At 40.9% G+C, this 23125-nt stretch overlaps 1 protein-coding gene across 1 annotated transcript in view; it reads right to left on the bottom strand.

Moving 5' to 3' along the window:
- Cyfip (Cytoplasmic FMR1-interacting protein Sra-1) overlaps nucleotides 1–22912 on the bottom strand; it is an 86014-nt gene extending 63102 nt beyond the window's left edge. Inside the window, exons 1-11 of the mRNA XM_080268405.1 lie at nucleotides 22835–22912; nucleotides 21370–21586; nucleotides 17790–17969; nucleotides 17160–17341; nucleotides 16715–16860; nucleotides 13245–13429; nucleotides 10610–10813; nucleotides 5568–5762; nucleotides 4966–5180; nucleotides 4104–4234; nucleotides 2940–3110 (exon numbers count right to left, since the gene is read on the bottom strand). Coding sequence (XP_080124531.1) covers nucleotides 2940–3110; nucleotides 4104–4234; nucleotides 4966–5180; nucleotides 5568–5762; nucleotides 10610–10813; nucleotides 13245–13429; nucleotides 16715–16860; nucleotides 17160–17341; nucleotides 17790–17969; nucleotides 21370–21579 — 1819 coding nt within the window. The 5' untranslated portion in view covers nucleotides 21580–21586; nucleotides 22835–22912. The remainder of the gene's footprint in view (nucleotides 1–2939; nucleotides 3111–4103; nucleotides 4235–4965; nucleotides 5181–5567; nucleotides 5763–10609; nucleotides 10814–13244; nucleotides 13430–16714; nucleotides 16861–17159; nucleotides 17342–17789; nucleotides 17970–21369; nucleotides 21587–22834) is intronic.
- Between the last annotated feature and the right edge of the window lie 213 nt (nucleotides 22913–23125).

A 23125-nucleotide genomic window follows, 5' to 3' on the forward strand; every position in this document is an offset into this window, starting at 1 on the left:
ATTGAGATCAAAGAACTCACTCAGCTCACCATCCACTCGCACCGTAGCCCTAGCTCCCTTGTACATACTTTTCACAGCACTCAACAATTTTCCCTCCACTCCATATATTCTTAATACCTTCCACATACCTTGCCTATCTATTCTGTCATAAGCTTTCTCCAAGTCCATGAAGGCAGCATACACTTTCCTTCCCTTCTCTAGATACTTCTCCACTAAACATCTTAGAACAAATATCTGATCTACACACCCTTTTCCCTTCCTAAATCCCCCTTGTTCTTCTCCAACTAGCTCCTCTGTCATATGCCTAACCCTATCAATGAGTATTCTACCATATATTTTACCAGTCACACTAAGAAGGCAAATACCCCTATGGTTACCACATACTTTCTCTCCCCTTTTCCTTTGTACAGAGGAACAATTATACCTGATTTCCAGTCCTCTGGAACCCTTCCCTCTTCCCAAGCCAATCTACACAACTTCCATACCCACTCCACAACAATCTCACCCCCATACCTAAGCATTTCACCACACACTCCATCAATTCCTGGGGCCTTTCCCAGCTTAATCTTCTTCATCGCTTCCACTACTTCCGACCTACTGATCTCTTCCTCCCTCCTCTCATCTCTTCTTCTCCCAGCCATTCCCCAACCACTTATACTCACACTGCTCTCACTCTCTACATTCAACAAATCCTCAAAGTGCTCCTTCCATCTCCTCAATTTCTCTCTCTTCACCAACAATCTATTATTCCTATCTTTCACTCCCCTACTATTTCCCCTTTCACACTGCCTTACTTTCTTTACCTCCTTCCAAAACAATTTCTTACTCTCCCTCCATTTCACACTCAGATTCCTCCCAAACTCTTCATCCACTTTCTTCTTACTCTCCTTCACCAGTCTCTTAACCTCCCTTCTCCTGCTCACATATACCTATCTCTTCTCTCTCTCATCTTCTCCCCTACCTCTACTCGCCAACCATTCACCATATGCCTTCTTCTTTTGTTCCACAGCTCGTTTCACCTCATCATTCCACCATGCTGTCCCTTGCACACCCTTGCATCTCCTCCTCACTCCACAAACCGCCTCACACGCTGCGCTTATCTCTTCCGTGAATATCTTACATACGTCTTCCACCCCTTCCATCTGCTCTAGCTCATACCTTCCCAATCTTTCTTCCACTATGCTCTTATACTCTGTCATTTTCTCACTATCTTGCAATTTCTCCACTCTTCTCACAGGAGCTGCTTCCTCCTGTCTTCCCCTTCGTCTCCTCAACCACTTTCTTTGCAGCTCTACCTTGGCCATCACTAAGTGATGGTCCGAGACTCCATTCCCCCACCCTCTCCACACCCTTGCATCCAACACTTGTCTTCTCATTCGCTCATCCACACACACGTAGTCTATCATTGCCTTTCGTTCAACAAGTTCACCATCCATCCTCCTCATTACTCTCCATGTATACCGGTGGATCATCTTATGACGAAAGTAGGTGTTGGCTATTGCCAACCCCTTACCAGCACAGATGTCCACCAAAATTCTTACTGATCATATAAATGAAAGATCATCTACCAAGCACTTGTATAAGAAGGGTAAGCTGTACTTAGTCCCAACATTTATGGCAAGGGTTATAAATTATTTGTTCCTCAGCAGCATTATGAGAGCAATGGACCCCTACCATCCCTTAGAATTAGACCCTAATGGCTACATCTGGTTAAAGTACATTAACATTAGACCACCAGGGAAAAAAAAAAAAAGTCCTATCTCATTTTCCCACCTAATGATGGGGTATGTTAGGGTTCAGAGAGGAAGGAAAAGGAAAACATGAGAGAAAGAACTAATAAGTATTGCGACTACTGAAATGGGACTATTATTAGACTGAAAAAAAATACAGCACCATCATTATAACATCAAAAGAGTGGAGAAATATCATTTTCGTTCTTCAAGGCTCCAACCTGCTTGCATGCGTTGGCTTTGATCACCTAATGGCAGCTCTCCATACTGCTTGATCTATGGCAGCTTCCCTATTTAGTTCCTTAACCCTGAGGTCGCACTTAATGACCTCGTCCCAGGTCTTTCTCGGTCTACCCCTCACTACCCTACCCCCAACATTAACACTTCTCACTTTCTGCACCCAATTATCATCCCCCATCCTCTCCACACGACCAAACCATCTCAATCTACCTCTCCTCATCACAACACCAATACACTCCAGTCCCATCCTACAGTACCTCTCAACTCTTCCATCGTAAACCTAGCCCCCCCAGGCCTTGCAATCACGGGCACACTGCAGATCTACCTAATCATTGACATCTCTGTACTTTTGAGCCTGTGAATATCCTCTTCCTTTACTGTGCAGGACCCACTACCATACAGTAGTACACTACTAACACATATATAGCCAATAAAGTCATCATCATCATCCAGATCTCTTTTCCTATCAAAGAATGGGATGAGGTAGGGTCCAGATAAAGGAAGAAAGTCATGAAAATTATCAATCTAACAATCTTATCTGTCTTAAGATAAAATTTAAATCAATCATGTGAAAGAAAAAAATAACAGGAAAACTACCAGACATCAGAGTACAGCACTAAGACATCTCACCATTCAAGTTTAAAATACAGGAGGGGGCTGGCTGTCTTTGTTGAATAAAAAAAAAAGATATACACTCTTTACACTAACTTGGCCAAAAATTGTCATCTCTCCATCTTCAGTATTGAGCTGCAGCACTAGATTTACACTAGAATATGATGTCAGTCATGAAGTATCATGGAAAGGTTGTGGAGCTGTATCAATGTCTCTTCCTGCCACACAGCTATGTGATATCTCCAAAAGAATGAAAATTTAAGCAAAGTTAGGGGGGGGGGAGGGAAGAAAAAATGAATTATATACAGTGGCAACAACACCAAATAAAGAAATCATCATACATAATTCAGGTCTCACCACTGAAATTCAAAAGGTAAGTCCAAAAGAATGAAGTCTTGTGGAAGTCATCAATCTGGCACAGGTGCTGGCCATCCAATTCTTTCCTGAGAGTCTTCTTGCCCCCCGACTTGTCCGAGATTAGTGATTCCAGCATCGTCCTCACCATGTACAACTGTGTGGATGACGGACCTGTGACACAAGACAAATATATCAGTGTTAGCCTCCTCCTATATTCATCATCATTCAGACTACTTTTCCCACCTAAGGTTAGGGTAAGGATCCTACTACACTATATACACCACAATATTCTCCGACGGAATTTGAGATCTAAAGCTGTTTTACTAAACTCCCATATAGTACTAAATGTTTTTATAAAACTGACCAGTATTTGTGGTAGGTGGGGGCGCTCACCATCCACTCACTCGATGTAGTGCTGCTCTCGGGTGTCTGCCCTTTCCTCTCCATCCCTCTTTCCTTCCATTCTCTTCTGTCTTTCTTTCCTTTATTCTTTCCTTGTCCTTCTGCCTACGGGTGACTTTACACTCCCTCTTCTGTCTTTCTTTCCTTCATTCTTTCCACTTCCTTCAGCCTGTGGGTGACTCTACACTGAGTGACAAACCAAATGGTTTCCTGTGCACCAGGAAACCATTTCCTATGCTGGGTGATAACCATATAACCAAATTTTGGCGCCTGGTGGTTTAGTGGGTAATTATTGCACTCTGATCGGATTGAACCGATGAAGGTTTATATCCAAGGGATGGTTGGGGTTGATTGCTCATGTAATGCCACTCAGGGACGAGTGAGGCTGGTCACTCTCATCTTAAATGTCAGGACCAACTGCCTAGCCCTGGGCTCCTATACTCCTCATGGGGGAACGTAGGATTGGATGATGGATGGATGGATGATTATCAAATAGGCACATGTTTATGTTGTAACCTGGGGCTTATCTGGATGTGAACCCAGTTGACTGCAAGCTAAAGATATCCTCTTACAGTCCACAATCTTCCCCTTTGGAGATAGTGGAGTAAATGAACAATTTTTTAAAAATTAGACTGCAGAGCCACCCACCTGTATCAATGTCATCATATGCTAACATCCCTCTCCAGCCAAAATAAAACTCAAAATTAAGCTGTCATTGTACCCGAAATGATAAAATATTTTATTCACACATATAGTACTAACCAACATTCCGTCGCTGGACCTTAATCTCAAAACCATTGTCTGGGTCCTTCTTTCCCTTCAGAGCAGGGTCCTCAGCCGGTTCCACACCCTTCATCCAATCTGCACTTGTCTCTCGTACTGACACAAGAATCCTGGCAAAACATTTAAGTACTTCCATTATCAGCAGCAGCAGCAATATTACATCGAGTCTGTTCTAACCTAAAGATTGTTAATCCCTATTCTGTTCAGCTAATAATCAAGTGAGGTCATATTCAACGGCTGACTGGTCTAGTAATCATGGAAACTCACTGCTACCTCATGAATTCAAGATAAGTGGCACAACTGAGTGAGAGAGAGAGAGAGAGAGAGAGAGTGCATGAGTGCGTGTGTGTGTGTGTATACAATACTATACTGTATATGGTATCTCTCCAAACAGATAAATCATCATCAGCAGCAGCACTGCTTACTACCTTACCCTTGCATTTCTCTTTCCATCTTGTGCTCTAAATTTCCTCCATTTCCCCCTCTTCCTCGACTTCATTACTTTCTCCCTCCTACTCCCATTCTATACAGCTTATATTCCTGCACAGTGGAACTCCCAGTATCAGATGCTTTCTCATTTACCACATCCATCCACTTACCTCTTGGCTTCTTATACCAGTTTCCACCCACAAACATAACTCATACCACTTCCACCATTATCTGCATCAACTCCCTCTACAAGATTATGCCAAGTAAACACACTATTTAACCTTATTCTTAGCAGATTTTCTAACTCCATAGCTACCAGCCTCTCACATATTCTCCTTCCTCACCACCATATCTGTATCCCTTCTTTCAATATGATCATACCATCTGAGCACACACTTTCTCAAACACTTACGTCCTCAGCAATTCCTTTTTATTCTTGATGGCCTTGCGCAGGGGATCTCTGAGTGTGAGCTGTACAAAGTCCTGCAGTTCTTGGTAAATGTTGCGTCTGATGGAGTCTAAGAAAACTGTCTCCATGCGTGCCATCAACACCTGAAGCCCCTTTATCATGGCAATTACTTCTATCAGGGCAAACTTTTCTTCATCTGTGTAGTTGTACCGAGTGGCCTGCAAACAATGTATACAATGAAGACCGCACACTCAATAAATCAACTGCACACTGAATGAAGTAATGCATTTTTCCTTTGTATCAAAACCAACTCACAGCAAAGAACAGTGACATCTTCACTAAGAGGCAATTTCTACTTACCAGAATAAGGCCACTTTTGGTGTAATCACAAGAGGTTCAAAGATTAATATGTATAAACCTCTTATAGCACACTGAAACCTCCTCTTGCTGATAGTACTCAATTTGAGCTTTCAATATAAAATGTAGAGATGAATAAAAAGAACACTTCTCAAAGAAATGAACCCTTCATACACCTTGTATACATATATATATAAACATGACAGTTATAATGACTTTTAGTGACATGGCAAAATGGAGTAACCTACCCTCTCATATTCCTCAGCATCAACAGGACAGTGGTTGTTAGAGTGGTGGTCAGTGGGGTGTAACAGCTTCCATGAATACAGCTCAGTAACCACACTTGTCCATTCACTCAGTAACTGCAGACCCCTCAGTGCTAGTTCAGAAATGTCCTTATTCTCAGCATCTGTACGAGCTGTTTCCTTGTATGTTGTTATTACCTGAAGAAAAAGAAAGGTGGTTTATAGATGAGGACAACACCGGACATAATGAGAGGAAGTGGGTAGGGCAGCTGACTGAGAAGGGTCACAGGTACGAAATGTGGGTGGAGGGAAGAACACTCACAGGAAGACTGAGGAATATGTGGAATGAAGTCCTACATGGAGACCTCCAGGAAAAGGGACTACAGTATCACTGATTTGTATTCATATGAAAGAAATAGAAAACTATCACAACTTGATTACCAAGCTGAGGTTGCATGAAATACTGTACAAAGGCCTTTAGTTATGAGGTAGGAATGAGTCTCTTTGGTTACTAGTCAAATCAACCCTTCAATCTGACTACACCTGAACATCAACTGAACTAAAAGGGATGAAAGATCTTTGCTAGATGAAAAGAAAACGATCATCAAGGGCAAGACTTAAGAGTGCAATATATGTACAGCTGCCAGCAAGTGGACAGACCTACACATGATGGCAAAGTCAATGACATCTGTATGTAAATGTACGAATTAACTGAATTTATAGAGAAATGGAGTGCCCCTAATCTAGGTTTGAATCTAGATGTGGTTGGGCTTTCAAGAGGGTGTTGGTGGTAGATCTTCAATCATGTGAGTAATCCAACTCATGTCTCAGGACATGTCCTTGACTTGATCTTGTCCCCTGTTGGTTGCAGGCGCGTATCAGATGTGGAGGTTGACTCATTTGACCCCCTCATCTCTGATCATGCTCTGATCACTCTTAGTTTTGATGTCCCGAAATCCCCTTCATATAAAAAGGTCATCAGATTCAGAAATTACAACAATGTTGACCGCCAGTTGATGTGTTTTGAAATTGATCAACGTTTAAACTCCATCGATTCTTCAAGTCTTTCTTCTGGTGAATTGGTTGATATTTACAACAACGAGCTCAGATCAATTTTTGACCATTATTGTCCTGAGGTAGTAAAAACAATCACTGTACGTGATAATTCTCCGTGGTATGGTCCATCCATTAATTCTTTGCGTAGACAACGCAGAAGGGCAGAACGTGAGTGGCGCTTGCAGCGGACCGAAGTAACTCGTTTGCGTTATGTTTTTGCGAGAAGAGCAGTCGTTCACACTGTAAAAGCCCAAAAGGCTAGGTATTATCAAAATAAAGTTGATTCATGTGGTGGTGATAAAAAAAAACTGTCTGCAGTTGTGAACAATTTAGCTGGTCGGAAGAATGTAATTGTTAAACCAACTTCTTTATCTGATGCCCAATTGGCTTCTGATTTTGCTTCATTTTTTACAAGTAAGATATCTCGTATAAGAAGTGATTTAGACAGCAGTTCTCCTAGTGAAGTGTACTCAGTTGACTTCCAGCCACGGTGCACCGGGGATCATTTGCTTTCAACATTTCATCCACTGGATGTAAACAAAGTCAAATGTTACATCAGAGAACTTAATAAAACATTTTGCTCACTCGATCCATGTAACATGTCACAACTGCCTGATGTGTATGAGCATGCTGCAGACTTTATCTGCAACATAATAAATAGATGCTTCTTAGAAAGTAATTTTGTGCAGTCTGAGAAACGTGCTTTGCTTAGGCCCCTAATTAAGAAACCTGGCCTTGATGTCGAGAGCATGACAAATTATCGTCCTGTCTCTAACCTGTCTTTTTTATCCAAGATTATTGAGCGGGCCATACTCGACCAACTCTTACCACTACTGGAACACAACAGAGTTGTTCCTGTTGCTCAATCAGCATACAGCAAATACCATTCAACTGAAACTGCACTAACAAGGATTCAGAGTGACTTGGTGGCAAACACTTGTAGTGGGATGTCCTCTCTCCTAGTTCTTTTGGATCTGTCTGCAGCTTTTGATACAGTAGATCATAAACTATTGTTGGATGATCTGTATTTTTATGGCGTTCGTGACAGTGCCCTTTTGCTCCTTAAGTCGTATCTGTCAGACAGATCTCAGAGAGTGGTTGTTGATTACGCTAGCTCTGATTCTGCTCCTCTTCTATTTGGAGTCCCTCAAGGATCAGTTTTGGGTCCAATTCTATTTACTATCTACACAAGCAGTTTATCATCTCTACTTGATGCTCATGATGTGCCCTATCATTTTTATGCTGATGACACCCAGCTCTATGTTAAGATGTCAGATATCAACAATACTAAGACAAAGTTTGAATCTCTAATGTCTGATATTAAGATTTGGATGGCTAAGAGGAAACTTAAGCTGAATGATGGTAAAACTGAGATCATCATCATCAGAGGAAACAGAAGGGGTGATGACACTGACAATGCCCTGGCTTTGAACACTGGCGTGTCACAGCTGCATCCAGTCAGTTCTGTTCGAAATTTGGGTGTTTACTTTAATTCTAAGTTAAATTACAAAGAGCATATTAATCAGGTTGTAAGAGGGTGTAACTTGCATATCAGAAATCTGTACTCTGTGAGAAGATTCCTGAATAGATGGTGCCTCTTAACATTGGTCCATGCAGTGGTCTTGTCTCGTGTTGATTATTGTAATTCACTGTGGTTGGTCTTCCAAATAATATACTAACAAAAGTTCAGTCTGTGTTGAACAGGGCGGCATGGCTTATCTTTGGTCTCCCCCCGAGAACCTCAACTATCCCGTTTCTGATTGAGTTGCATTGGTTACCAGTAAAGGCTAGAATTGAATTTAAACTGTGTCTTATTACATTCAAGGTTCTTAAGTTTGGTGAACCGAAGTATCTTGCTGAATTGTTAAAACTCCCATCGACACGCCCGGGTGTGATGTTACGCAGTGAAGATGATTCCTTGCGTCTTGATGAGCCAGGAGCCATTCACCAGTCATCTTTCTCTGATCGTTCTTTTGCAAATAGAGCCCCTAGATTATATAACAGATTGCCATTGTCCATAAGACAGCTCTCTACTGTTGAATCCTTTAGGAGACAGCTGAAAGCCTTTCTTTTTTCAAAAAGCTATGACCTGGAGAGAGGTACTATGACGGATGATTATAGGGTTTAATTATTGCCACTTTCATGTATATATGATGTAGCTTGTATTATATACAAGAAATGTCACAATTCTTGTAAATGTAAAAATAATTTGTGTGTGTCGAGCGCTAGTGAATTCCCAAAAGGAAGAACTGGCGCTTTTGAGAAACAAAAGGCCAGATTATTATTAATAGCACATTTCTGGGTAGGTGGTGGCAACCATCATCCACTCACTTGATGTAGTGCTGCCTACTTCATCCTTAGACTTTATCATTCTTTTTCTGTGCCTGCCCTCCTCTCTTCCTATTTCTCCCATCTTTCCTGTCATTTCTTATTGCTTTTCATTCCTTTACAGGTGGCTTTACATCGAGTGACAAGCCAAATGGTTTCCTGTAAGCCAAGAAACCATTTACAACGCTGGGTGGTAACCATATAACCAAACCATATGAGCTCCCTACGTGTCAACAAGTGGGCTGGTGGAGGGTTAGTGCCCCTCTCCGTGAAACAAATAACTCAAAGTCAAATGGCCACCCCTTACAGGATTATGGTGTCTGGCAATAGATAGATAGATAGACATCTCTGAGTCTCTCTCTTTCACTCTTAATCTAGCACCGACTATCCTCGTCTCCATACTAAAAACACAAACCAAACAAACCAGCATCAAAACAGCTCATTACTATACTGGAACAGAAAGCACGTACATGTACGAGGTCTGTCCAAAATGAAATCGAACTTTTAAATTGTGACAGGAGTGCTGTGTACAGGTGACTTTGAGATCTAGTCTAACACCAGCCACATCACGCCATGTCACTTAGTCATCAAGGTACGGTACATGCGCTTACATGAACATGTGTTTAGTGCACATGGCGATTTGATGCATGCTGAACAATAAAGGATCTTGAAAAGTGACATGTCTGTGTGAAATTGTTTCAAATTGGGAAAAATTTTTACTTTCTGAAAAATGTTGTACTGGTAACAGGTGATGAAACGTGGGTGTACGGCTACAATGATGAAACAAAAAGGCAGTTGTCACAGTCAGCTGGAACACCGTCATCATGACCAAAAAATGTACATCAGAGGCACTCAAATGTGAAGGTGATGTTGATGTCTTTTTTTTTTTTCTTTTATTGGATGGGTGTCATTCATCATGAGCTTGTTCCACACTGTCAGACAGCCAATAAAGAGTTTTACTTGGACATCCTGAAGCATTTATGGGGAGCAGTGCAAAGGAAGAGGCCTGAGACATGGACAAACAAAACCTGGATGCTGCACTACGACAAGGCACCTGCTCATGTGTCACTCCTTATCCGTGACTTTTTGGGGAAGCACAAGATGTCTGTCGTCCCCCAGCCACCTTACTCCCAGGATTTGGCTCCTGCAGACTTTTTTTGTTCCTGAAGTTGAAATGCATCCTGAAAGGTCACTTCTTTCTGATAATACAAGACAGAAAATTAGCCAAGTACACTAACTACATGTTCACTCAAGCACATGTACCTTGATGACTAAGTGACATGGCATGATGCAGCCAGTGTTAGACTAAATCTCAAAGTCGCTGCTGCACAGCACTCCCACTGTGATTAGGATATGGCTGCTAGTTGGTGTGTTATTTAATAAGTTCTGTTTCTTTTTGGACAAACCTCGTATATCCATCCATCCATCATCCAATCTTGTTTTACTAGATCAAGAGGAAAGTAGGGATTCATGGCTAGGCTTTAGGTTCAAATAATATCATCATTGTCACCGATAACCTTTTCCCACCTACGGATGGGGTGAGCAGGGTGCAGACGACAAGAAAATGCCTGATGCATGGATATCTAGAAAAACCCTGAAAAATTAAATGGGCCACACATTCACTCAACAATTCAAGCCTCTGGAATTTTGGCTACACTAACCTCATTGCTATATCTGGCCAGCTCTGAAATATACTTAATGTGTTCGTCTCTGATGCGGGGAAGGTGGCACATGAGGTCTGCTTGTGGGGATGTGGATGTGGCTGAACAGAGTGGCCACATCTTGCTGTCAAAGTTCTTGCTGCGCTTGATGTAGTTGAATGGGGCAATCTGCATGTCACCGAAAAGCGGTACTACTTCTAGGTTCTGTAGACATCAGAGAAAGCGAAAGGTAAATTAGCAAGAATCAACTGCAAATTAAATCTGGTGGCAATTATATCATTAGCAGATGGACTAATAATGGGTTAAATTGTAAATATAACATTATCCAATCTTCATGACTCCACACACTGACACTACTTACAGATTCTGCGGATAATAGAAGACCAGTAGCTCTAACGGCCAGCAAAGTTAATAAAATCCATTTCATATGGCACAGCAGTTCTACATGCCATGCACCTTCACGTGTCACATAACTATCTATGGTTCATTCACCGACACTGAATACACCACTTTGATTATATCACTAAATGCCCCCTGCCCCTCCTGACATCCACTCATCAGAGCTGTCCTTAACCCTTTCAGATCTCCAGGCCACTACAGTGGCTTTCTCGGTAGGGGTCTCCTAGCCACTCCCGTGGCAGCATATTTAGGCATGAATGAAAACTGTTGCGTGAGGCTGGTGAATGAACTAGGGATATGAGCCGCTCCCCAGACCCCTCTGCTTCTACCAGGCATGGGGAGATCACAATATTTTAGTTTACACAGTCTGGGAAGAGCTAATCATGGTGGGGGGTTGGGTTGCACATGTTGGTTTTATTATCCGGTCGATCTGGCAATATTTTTTACTATTTTGGTATCAGACAGTTCATTTAGCAAAAGAATATTGTTTGCAATATATTTTTACTGCTCTGGAGGATACATAGCTCTCAACTTCCTCCTCCCTTTCATATCCCCCTTCCTCCATCCCTCTACCTCCCACCAATTCCCCACCCCTCTACCTCCCACCCTTCCACCCTCCACTCTCCCTCCAATCCCCCACCCCCTACTTCCTCCACCCTCCTACCTCCCACTGATCTCCCACCCCTCTACCTCCCACCCTCCACCCTCCACTCTCCCTCCAATCCCCCCACCTCATGCCTCCCGCCTATGCACATAGCTGGCGCATCACAGGAAAGCAAGAGATTTCTGCATTGTAAGTCTCAATATTTATTCATTTCCTGGGTGTCAGAGTGTCTGGCTGAGGGAAAATAATTATAGATTTATGATTTTAGGTTTCTAAGATTGTTTCTGTAGCCTTTAATACACATACCATGCAATTATTTGTTACCAGGCAGACATACATGTGCAGTGAGTGTTGTCTTTTTCATTGACAAATGATTGTTAGTGTCTCCCTACTTTTTTCTTATTTATATTTCATGGGTTTCTCACATTTCCTGGTTATACTTATAACATCGTCAATTTTGAGAAATATATTTGATCACTGTCTCTACTGCTGCCTGTAAGAAAACAGGATGATATACTTAGCAACAATAAAATAAACATGTGTACATACAAAAGGCAAACTAGTAGGCTTACCCCCACATCCTCACCCCCACAGCCTTGGACAGTACTAAGCAAAATAAGAGCAAAGTAAAATAAATTAGTCAGTAGTAACTAGTAAGTAAGTGATAGTTTTATATGGATAATATAACTGTTTAGTTTGTTTTTTGTAAAGAAAACATCTCAAGAATCATTCATAAATCACATGAGATATACTGTACATATATTAGTGCACTGTTTTTTATGAGAAAACATGGAAACAAACAATGCAATCATGTCGCCTACACATCAAGAAATCACCTACCAACCGAGACAGCAATATTCACCAAGCTACCACACACCACTTGCTATGCAACTTCCCATCATTTTTGCAGCACTTGTATGACAACTAGAGCTCTACTGTTTTATAGGCAGATGTGTATTACTTCCTTGTGCATGAATAAGATTTTTTTTTTTTTTTTTTTTTTTTTTTTTTTTTTTTTTTAAATGCATCTCTCAAGTGTGACTCTGGGACCTATTTGAGACCTGAAAGGGTTAAACAGAGATGAATGAGTTCATCTAGCTATTAACCAGCCCTCCTCTGTTACCAGCTTAGATTTGGGTTAGGTGATATCACAGAAGACACGTGCCTATCTAGCAGATTAGACACAAATAACATAGCACATACAGTGAAGCACTGTACACCACATGCCACACTACAGTGCAGACACATCAATGGAGGAGGGAAACTATGGGACAACCCCACATGAGCATTTGCTTGCCAGCAGTCAACAGTCAGCAGAGTTTTTCACCTTAACTTGGCCAACACTTTGGTTACGGTATTGCACAGAGCACAGTGGCACAGTAAGACAATAGTACAGCTCTAAATCCTCTCTATAACACCTCCATGATGAACATCTTATTCTAGTGTTAATCCACTACTACAACTCTGCATTCTAGATGGAGGGATGGCAATTTTAGGCTGAGTTAAGAGGAAGAAGAATAGTTACCAATCTTGTCAGAATTCAGCATCGTGATGAAAGACGACAAAATGAGGCCAAGTTAGAGTAAAAAGAGTATAGTCACCAAGTTCAAAGCCACATTTCACTCAGCTTACCTTAAAGATCTTGTCAATCTTATCCAGCTTGATCTTTTTCTTCTGGTCCAGCTTGTTGATGTTGCAGATTTCGGAGTCAATGAGGAAGAGTCCAAATCCCATCACCTTCACCAGCATCTGTTTCTCCTTTGGGGTTAGGTACATGTGGTTCTCAAACATGTGCACGCTGATGTTTACTACGTCACCTGGGATAATATATAAAAAATACATGAGAGAGAGAGAGAGAGAGAGAGAGAGAGAGCAGGGTTGGCATTAAAAAAAAACACCCCAAACCATCCTCCCCCCCCAATTTTTTTTTTTTTTAAATATACTGTATATAGTTAAATTTTACATACAAAAATGTAGGTTTACATCATACTGATAAATGAGGTCTACATACATATACAGTACATTCAATTTTTAAAACCCATTAAGATCTCCCTAAAAAAAAAGAAAAAAAAACTTTTCTTTTAATCTTGAGAGGAAGTTCCTTGTTTCACGTGCTTGTGTTTTAGTTGTTACTTTAATGTAAAGGATAATGAAACAACACACTGAATTTATTAGCATACCTTGTTTCTAGAGAAGGGAAAGAAGTTGTATGTGGCTTTCATGGATTTGGAGAAAGCATATGACAGGGTGGATAGACAAGGATTGTGGAAAGTATTAAGAATATATGGAGTAGATGGGAAGTTGTTGAATGCTGTGAAGAGTATGTATGATGGTGCTAAGGCTGCAGTGCATGTGGATGGTGAACTGAGTGAATTTTTCTCTTTGAAGATTGGGTTGAAACAGGGATGTGTCATGTCTCCATGGTTGTTCAATCTGTACATGGATGGGGTAATAAAAGAGGTACAAGGTAGGGTAGTGGATGTTGGAGTGCCCCTGGTGAGAAAGGGTAGTGTTTGGAAACTCCCTGTACTGTTGTTTGCAGATGATACTGTGTTGAGTGAAGACCAAGGAGAGCAGCAAGGCTTGGTGGATGAGTTTGGGAGAGTGTGTAAGAAACGGAATCTAAAGGTGAATGTAGGGAAGAGTAAAGTGATGGTCTTTGAGAGAGGTGAAGTCAGTGAATGTACAGCGAGGTTGGATGGTGAGGAATTGGAAAATGTGAGTACGTTTAAGTACTTGGGTAGTGTGATGAGTAAGGATGGAGGTTTGGAGGGTGAAGTGCTTGAAAGGGTACAGCAGGGAAGAAAGGTTGCTGGTTCCTTGAAAGCAGTGATAAGAAGCAGGGAAGTGAGCATGGAAGTGGAAAAGTTACTACGTGACAGTATTGTGATACCAACTCCAACATATGGAAGTGAAGCTTGGACGCTGCTGGAAGGACACAAGTCAAGAGTGAGAGCAGTGGAAATGAGTTATTTAAGAGGAGCCTGTGGAGTCACATGGAGAGACAGTATGACAAATGAGAATATAAAGGAGCATTGTGGTGTGGATGTGGATGTGATAGGAAGCGTTAGGAGGAATACACTGAGGTGGTTTGGCCATGTGGAGAGGAAGACTGACGAAGAGAGTGTATGTGAGTCAGGTGGAGGGGGAAAGAGGGAGGGGGAGGCCAAGGATGAGATGGAGGAATGGGGTGGAGATGTATATGAGAGAGGTGGGTGTGAGTTGGGAGCGGGGCGGTGAAACGGTGGGGGACAGGGCGACGTGGAGGCGATTTGTTTGTGGCCACCCTGAACGGGATTGAGGCGTCTGACAATAGATAGATAGATAGATACAGTAGTTTCACTCTAAATTACTTTTTAATTGCTTATTATAACTGATTTACATATAAATATTAGGAATAAGAAAAAAACAAAAAAAAAAAACAATAAAATACCCCCAAAAACAATGGGTTGGTTAAAAAAAAAAAAAAAAAAAATCCAACCCTAAGAGAGTGAGAGAGAGCTATCTATGTATGTCCAGCCTGATGCCTTCATCCCTAATGGAGCAGACCACAAATTAAATGCCTCCACGTTCTCTTGTCCGCCACCATCACGCTGCCTTCCTTCCTCATACCAATCACACCCAAGAAACTTTCCATCCCATTCCTCCCCCTCTCCCCTACATGAAAAACTTACAGCAAGTCCCTGTCCTAAACAGCTTCCCCTTGAGGATGAGATACATGGGGTGTCCTATACACGGTAACTCTCTTCTTCCACTCCAATCAGCGATTTCTCTTGTGTTGCTGAGACAGTTCAGTCAGCATTCTCTATGTCTGTTCTTCATTATTTATTCATCTCCTACTCCCCCTGCTCACCCATGCCTACACCAGCATACTGAGCCATCCCACAACACATGAGAAACCTTCATATGAGTTTCTAGTGGAGCATTATTTATGGGTCACCCTGTGTATGCAAATATAACAAGAAATAGTAGGTGGCTCTAAAGAGCACTCCAGTAGAAACTTGTGTGACAGCATCTTGTGTGTTGTGGTGACGGCTCAGTCAGCTAGTGTGGCCATGGTTGTGGCATTCAGAGTACAAAATTAATAGCCTAAATGATTCAGGACAGACACTGATAACACTGAGTCATCCCCACAACACACATGAAATCACCCTGCAAGGTGGAAGTGAGGAGAATCACCATCAGCCTCAACCCTATATCCAAATGAAGATGGAGCAAGATAGAGTCCAGAAATGAAGAATGAGAAAAGTATGAAAGTGTGAGAACTGTTAACTGCATGTGGATCTCAAACAAGTACATGTTGATGTTTATGTCTCCTACAAAAAAAAAAAAAGTACACTATGTTGAAAAGAATCATTATCCCAATACCTATTCTTACTTACAGATGTGGGATAAGGTTAGAATGTGACCTTAGGAATAAGACACTGAAAGAATGGCTGCTAGATATGAAACTGCATGTAAACATTCAAGAGCCTTAATAATCAAATGACTGAATGAACATGAACAAAAAGACTGGGCAAGGCTGGATCCAGTAACGTACAGCATCATACAGCAATCATCCTGTCATTTTCTCTCCATTCAGGGATAGGGTGTGGTAGGATACAGCAACAAGAAACCATAAAAGTGGCAGACCTATCAAATATTGCAGTCACTGAAATGGAACACACAGTCATTCTGCTTATTCATACAATGCCCAAGCCCTCAAGATCTTGGATGGAAGGAATAATAAAGAATTAGCACCAAGCCATAATACGGCTATAGGGCACTGTAGGAGCATGGGGAAAATAATGGCTGGAGGAAACATGGCAGTATCAAGGAGAGAGGTAACAAAGAAGAGAAGACAACAGTAAAGAGAGAAAGACTGGAGACAGAGAGGTCCTTTTAGTTGCCTCTCACAATAGGCAGGGATACTGGGGAAGTGTTTTCCCCCTCCCAAGACAAAAATTATCCTCACACCAACACTACAGAGGTGAGTAAAACTGTAGCTTGTTTAGCATTAGCCTAAGCAAAATTGCTTCCCCTGAGTCTTGAATCAATCATCCACTAAAGTAGGCCTATATGGGTTAAGTCTAAAACAATTTACAAGTACTGTTGCTACTCACAAAGCAGGTCCTCATAAGATGGTATGGCGGTGAGCTTCTCCTTGAGTGTGTCACGAATCTTGTTCTGTGTGGCAAGGAACATCGACAGGTTCTGGGACTCCTGCAGCGACTGGGTGTCACTCATTACCTTCAGGAACTGTGCTGCTCTGTACAACATACATACAAGGAAAATAATGAATATCACTAGACTTACAGTTCTTTCATCATAATCTGGTCCACATTTTTTTATTTTAAAGCAGATTTTACATTGCTCAATGGCAGAAAAAGACAAAACTATGGCTCTACATTCCTCTCATGGCACTTCTTCATGACTAGTATCATAATTTAGTGTTTATATATTGTTATATTTTGGCATTCAAGATGGAGAAATGGCAATTTTAGGCCTGGTTAGAGTAAGCAAGCTATAATGTTTGCCACACCTGCACTAACAGTGACAATGCCTCACCGTCTATAAGTGGAGTAATCATTCTTGACACTAGACTTCATATTCTTGAGTTCGTCCAAAACAGCAAACATGTTGATGAACTTGCCCAGGGTGAGAAGGTACGCCTCAGACACAAAGTCCTTCCTCTTCTCCTGGTGGCATAACCGCTTCACTTGGTTGCAAAACACGTCTATGGCCTTACGCTGAGGATGGATAAAGAGCTATTATCTGCAGCATTATCATTATCCTGGCTCAAATCTCCTCTACCATACTACTCTCCCTCCTCACACAAAGTTCCTGTTGTCCTCTGGTGGCACAAGCATTTCACTTGGATGCGGACAAATCTACTGCCTTTTGCTGTTAGGAAACAAACATGGCAAGCTTTGCCCTTGCTGCTGTTCATCCATTTAAGCCAAATGTATTACCGTATCAGCTAAGGGGGTGACTAAGTAAACTCCTTTCATGTCACCCTGTTCACCATCCATCTCACACTACTCTCATGTATATACCTCTCTATTCCACTGTTCAACCTCATCCTCAGTCTCCCTTTCCCACTCTCTTCCCCCACTTCAATCACATAAACTCTCCTACACAGCTGAATATAACACTTCTTTCCACATACAATGAGCATCGTGAAGAATAACAACCCACCTGGAAATTCATAAACTTTGTAAGCTTCTTCACCTCATCCGACAGCACCCTGACAGTTTTCTCGTATATTTCAACGCGGTTGGGCTGTTCATTGGACTTGGGCTGTGGGATGGCGCGAGAACAGCACCGCCACGTGTACAGCATTACCGCATGCTGTTCTCCTTCCTCTAGCAGCTTGTTCTATAAAGTATAATTATCATCATCATAATCATGCATCACCATCTCCACCAACATTAAAACTCCTATCATCTTCACTTTCAAGACATTATTTCTGATATAATTAGTCAGCATTATTATTACTAAATGCATCATTAGTATCAAGCTACATTAAACATTACCATGATCAATATAATTTATCTTCAAAACTACAGTTATGATATCATCATCACCCTCAAATGCCATAACAATTACCATTATAAAAATCATTATCAGTACCACAACACCAATATCATCATAACTAATACTAATGCCATCATCATTATAAAATAATCAACAGTTCATTAGTCCATCAGGTAAAGCTGTGCATACAAACTTCTCAATTATAAATCATCATCATCCTAATCTAGTTTTCCATTATTTCATTGACAAAAAAAAAAAAAAAAAAGTCATCACTATATACAAAGAGGCAAAGTACAGGTACAGTACAAAATTGCTTTGTATAAAATGAGAAACACACATAACACTTTACAAAAATGATTAACTGTCCTTCACTTCCCTCCCTATTCTGTGAAGGGAGGGTGGTGGACCACAGGAGATGAGCAACCTCAGCCTGCAGTCTACTAGGTTCATGTTCCAATAAGCCTGGGGTCATAACAACAAGAATGATCATGATCATTCCCATTCTACTGAACCAAAGGATAATAGCTGTATACACAGAAAGACAGTGTCGTTAAAATTGTTTTATAAATCATTATCATCATTACCATCATCATAACACAGTCTCCTACTACTACAATGGCATGGCTAATAAATAAATTGCTAATATATATATATATATACATCATATATATATATATATATATATATATACCATATATTCATTCATCATTCATTGCCAGACGCCATGTATCCCAGACAGGGTGGCCAAGGGCTTAGAGTTAATTGTTTTACAGGGAGGGGCACTAATCCTCCACCAACCCCACTTGACGTAGGGATGCCAACAGCATCTGGTGTTCCCAGGCGGTCACCCATCCAAGTACTAACCAGACCCAACGTTGCTTAATATAAATACAGTAAAAGTCCATTAATCCGAACACTGATAATCAGAAAATCCCAGTAATCTAAATTTTTGAAGAAGGCTGAAAATAACTCTAAAAGTAAAAAAAAAAAAAAAAAAAATATTAAAAAATGCAAACTGGGCGCCAAATGCACCGAAGTGCCGAGCGGAGTGGTCATGGATCAGGTATATAATGCATGGACTGGCAACTCCTTGTAAACAACCGACCACTTTTGGATCTGTACCGTAGGATTAAGGAATTTTCCACAGTAATATTGTACATATTAAGTTTTTGTGCTTTTACAATACAAGCATATTACTGTATTATGAACCCTGGACTTTCTCTAATTGGATTTACCTGCCTACAACTGCTGTTTTCAACACTACGCATTACTGGTCAGTTAACATCTCTTAACCCTTTAACCGCGGGTATTGTTTTGGTCTGACTATCCTCTCCCGCGGGGGTTTCATCCAAATGTAAACAAACCTTTAAACCTTAATAACTCTGCACAGAATAAAGCTAGAGAAAAAAAATAAGGTACCATTAGAAAGTACTAACCTTCAGCTTTCCATTGATGTAGGTTTCATGACTTTGTTGACTTTCACAGGACGGGCAGTGCCGTTAGAAGTGAAGGGTGTAAAATCACTATTTTTCGCTCACACATCATTACCTTCGCTCATACACCATTACCAAATGCCAACCTCATTCTGATAATAATACTATAAACATATATGAACACCGCACATACGATAAACACCCACTCTGTGTTCACTGAGGCAGGTAAAAGGCACTGTAATTACCTGCACTTCACTGCCACATCAGCGGTGTTGTAATCACTATTTTTCGCTCACACACCATTACCAAATGCCAACCTCATTCTGATAATAATACTATAAACATATATGAACACTGCACATACGATAAACACCCACTCTGTGTTCACTGAGGCAGGTAAAAGGCACCGTAATTGCCTGCACTTCACTGCCACATCAGCGGTGTTGTAATCACTATTTTTCGCTCACACACCATTACCAAATGCCAATCACATTCTGATAATAATACTATAAACATATATGAACACTGCACATACGATAAACACCCACTCTGTGTTCACTGAGACAGGTAAAAGGCACTGTAATTGCCTGCACTTCACTGCCACATCAACATGTGTTGTCACTCACACAGCTGGACAGATACTGATGCGCGCTTGGTCAGGGGTGGGGTGGGGGGCCCAGGGGGTGGGAGGTGGGGCCCCAGGGGGGGGAAGAGGGAGGTGGGGGTCGGCTGGAGTGAAAGAACTTAATAGCTACTCTCCCTTGAAACAATTCGCGCACGGAAAAAACGCGGGGTATTCAAAATATTCACAAACATTCGAGAATGACACCCGCGGTTTGGTCCAGTTTTTGCAACGTCATTCTGGAATGACACCCGCGGTTAAAGGGTTAATTTAGCAATTACAGTTCATGTCTTCAGTAATACATTATTAAGTAAAAAAATTTGTGTAATACATAATGTTATTATGTGCCATATTGCATTATGAATAAATGAAAAGTGATCCAATGGATAAAATTTCAGTTTAAACATGAAATTAAGTGTCTTAGGCGTCCCACCCAAATATCCGAAAAATCTGATAATCCGAATGATTCTCAGTCCACTGCCATTCAGATTAAAGGACTTTTACTGTATAAGAACACGACAAGGTACAGTACAGAAGGCACTTTTGAACAGCAACACAGAAACAAGTAACCATCATTTCTATTTTAACCCCTATTCAACCCTTCAATGACAAGAGGATTAATTGGTGAAGATAAAAATCACAGAATTGCACGTAAGATACTGCAGTCGTGCAAAATACCAAACATAATGATCATTAGTTAAAAAAAAAAAAAAAAAAAAAAAAAAAAAAAAAATCCCACTACTGTGCTTCACATAAGTTGGTAAGAATGTAATCAGTGTGTACCTATACATCACCATCATCATCATCATCCCATACATAAAATGACAATGACAATGTCACATGTATAACATTACCTCTACAGTGGGTTCCTGACACCTCTCCAAGTATTTTCTCTGCAAAGCATGATCATCATCAACCTAACTAAATTTACCTCTACTGTATTTCAGTGGGGTAGACTAGATACACAAGCCCTTATACTGTATATAATCTATTGAGCATATTTCATGCAATTAATATCTTGATGCTTGCTCATTCAACCATAAACTTAAACATGGTATTAAGCAAGGATCGTCTCTACTACAACTACTACTACCAGTACTATACCAATAACAACACCAACTACTACTATTACTACTACTACTACTACTAATATGGCAAATACTATCCAACCATCACCAACACTCACCAGCTCAGCATGTGTGGCAGCCTCTTCCATATACTTAGCAACACCAGTCACGTAGGCCATGCGATCCTCAAAGTTTGTGTCAAAATTTGCCGTGTAAACAACCGAGCACGCCTGGGCCTCAATGACCGGCTGCTGGTCAGGCAACGGCAGGTCATCCAGGACGTCAACATTGCTCAGGGCATCAGTGATCGTAACTCGTTCACTTGACATCTTGCCGCTGTGGTGACAAAGGAAGGTTATGGCAAGATGTTACACTACCTTTATCTTATTTATTCATTCATGAATAATCCATCCATCCATCAACCAATCCTACATTGCTCCATGAGGAGCATAGGAGCCCGGGGCTAGGCAGTTGGTCCCGACATTTAAGATGACAGTGAATAAAAAATATTATCATCATCACTATAAATAATCTGCCAACACTATATCATCATTGGGCCATCATTATTCCAGTACTACTGTACTACACAAACTGGCAGTAAAATCTAAGAAACATAACACCAGCATTGTTAATTATTAATCAGCCTGTATTTCCAAATCGGTGTTAGGGTCCAAAATTTCACAACCATTTCCACACAATTCTTAACATATTATACAGTGTGAGAAACAGAAAAATCAACTTTCAGGGCAGCAATGGAACTTTAATTGCATATTTTCTGCAATTTACTACACAATTAACTGAAAAAACTTAATAATAATGTATCTGGTATTCTGTAGACCAAAATTCCATGGCAATTTTTCTCATTTACCTATCAGGATTTGAAGTCTACACTCACAATATTGCAACTCAACAAAATTTTACAGTACTGATTACAGCAATTCCCTCTCAAAACACTAACTGGATACCACTCACTGACTTCCACAACAAGAGACAGAATACTATTCACAAGTAGCTACATATTCCTTGTGTGTCATGGAAGTCTGTGAGTAAACTGGGAGTGAGTCTGGAAACCTAAGCTGGAAGGGAGTGAGCTTGGAAACCTAAACTTGACGGGAGTAATCCTGGAAACCTACCCCCCATAACCTATTCTGGCACACACTATATCACAAACCTACTGCTCAACACCTCTGTTGCAAGCAGGCTCATGCCTTGGAGCCTCGTACAGGATGGGCGGGGTGGTCGAACCTACTACATACTTAGTGCTTCTATTCCTTCACCTTACCAACAGAAATTATCCATCCTGCCTATCCAAAGCGAAATATGAAGACTACATCATAACACCCCCTATCATTGTTGTAGCCTAATTCATGTCATGTTACGATGCAAAACATGTAAAGGAAACCGGGCATCAATCAAATATAACACCGAACACTAAAACTCCATTAATTCTTTAACATGTCAAAAACCTCGCCATCATACGTCAAATGCAAACCCTTTCCCCTGCCCATTTTAGAGAATTCTGGTAAAGTACAACCACTTAATGTTCTAATAACTTCCTAACACTCTAAGCTCACTCTTACTCACGTTATTTCAGGTGATGGGACGCTAAAAAGACAGAAACAAACGTTATTTGATGATGATAGTCATGTTCTTCGACCCAACCCTTCCACCGTAAACAAACACATGAAGTAAGAGAGCAACAAGATGCGCAATACACGACTTTCTACTTAATAACGCCAAATCAAATTACATTTGAAGATCAGAGTTAATAGAAAATGACCCGAATTAAGTGAAAAGGTATGGAGAAAAGTCATGTGCTTTAAAACTCTCTAAATCGCAAAGGAGAGGAAAACTCTCAACCTTTGACGGATATAA

Source organism: Coenobita brevimanus, chromosome 27 (genome assembly GCF_032717465.1).
Source record: "Coenobita brevimanus isolate Jiangsu-jjx chromosome 27, ASM3271746v2, whole genome shotgun sequence".
Taxonomy (NCBI): domain Eukaryota; kingdom Metazoa; phylum Arthropoda; class Malacostraca; order Decapoda; family Coenobitidae; genus Coenobita; species Coenobita brevimanus.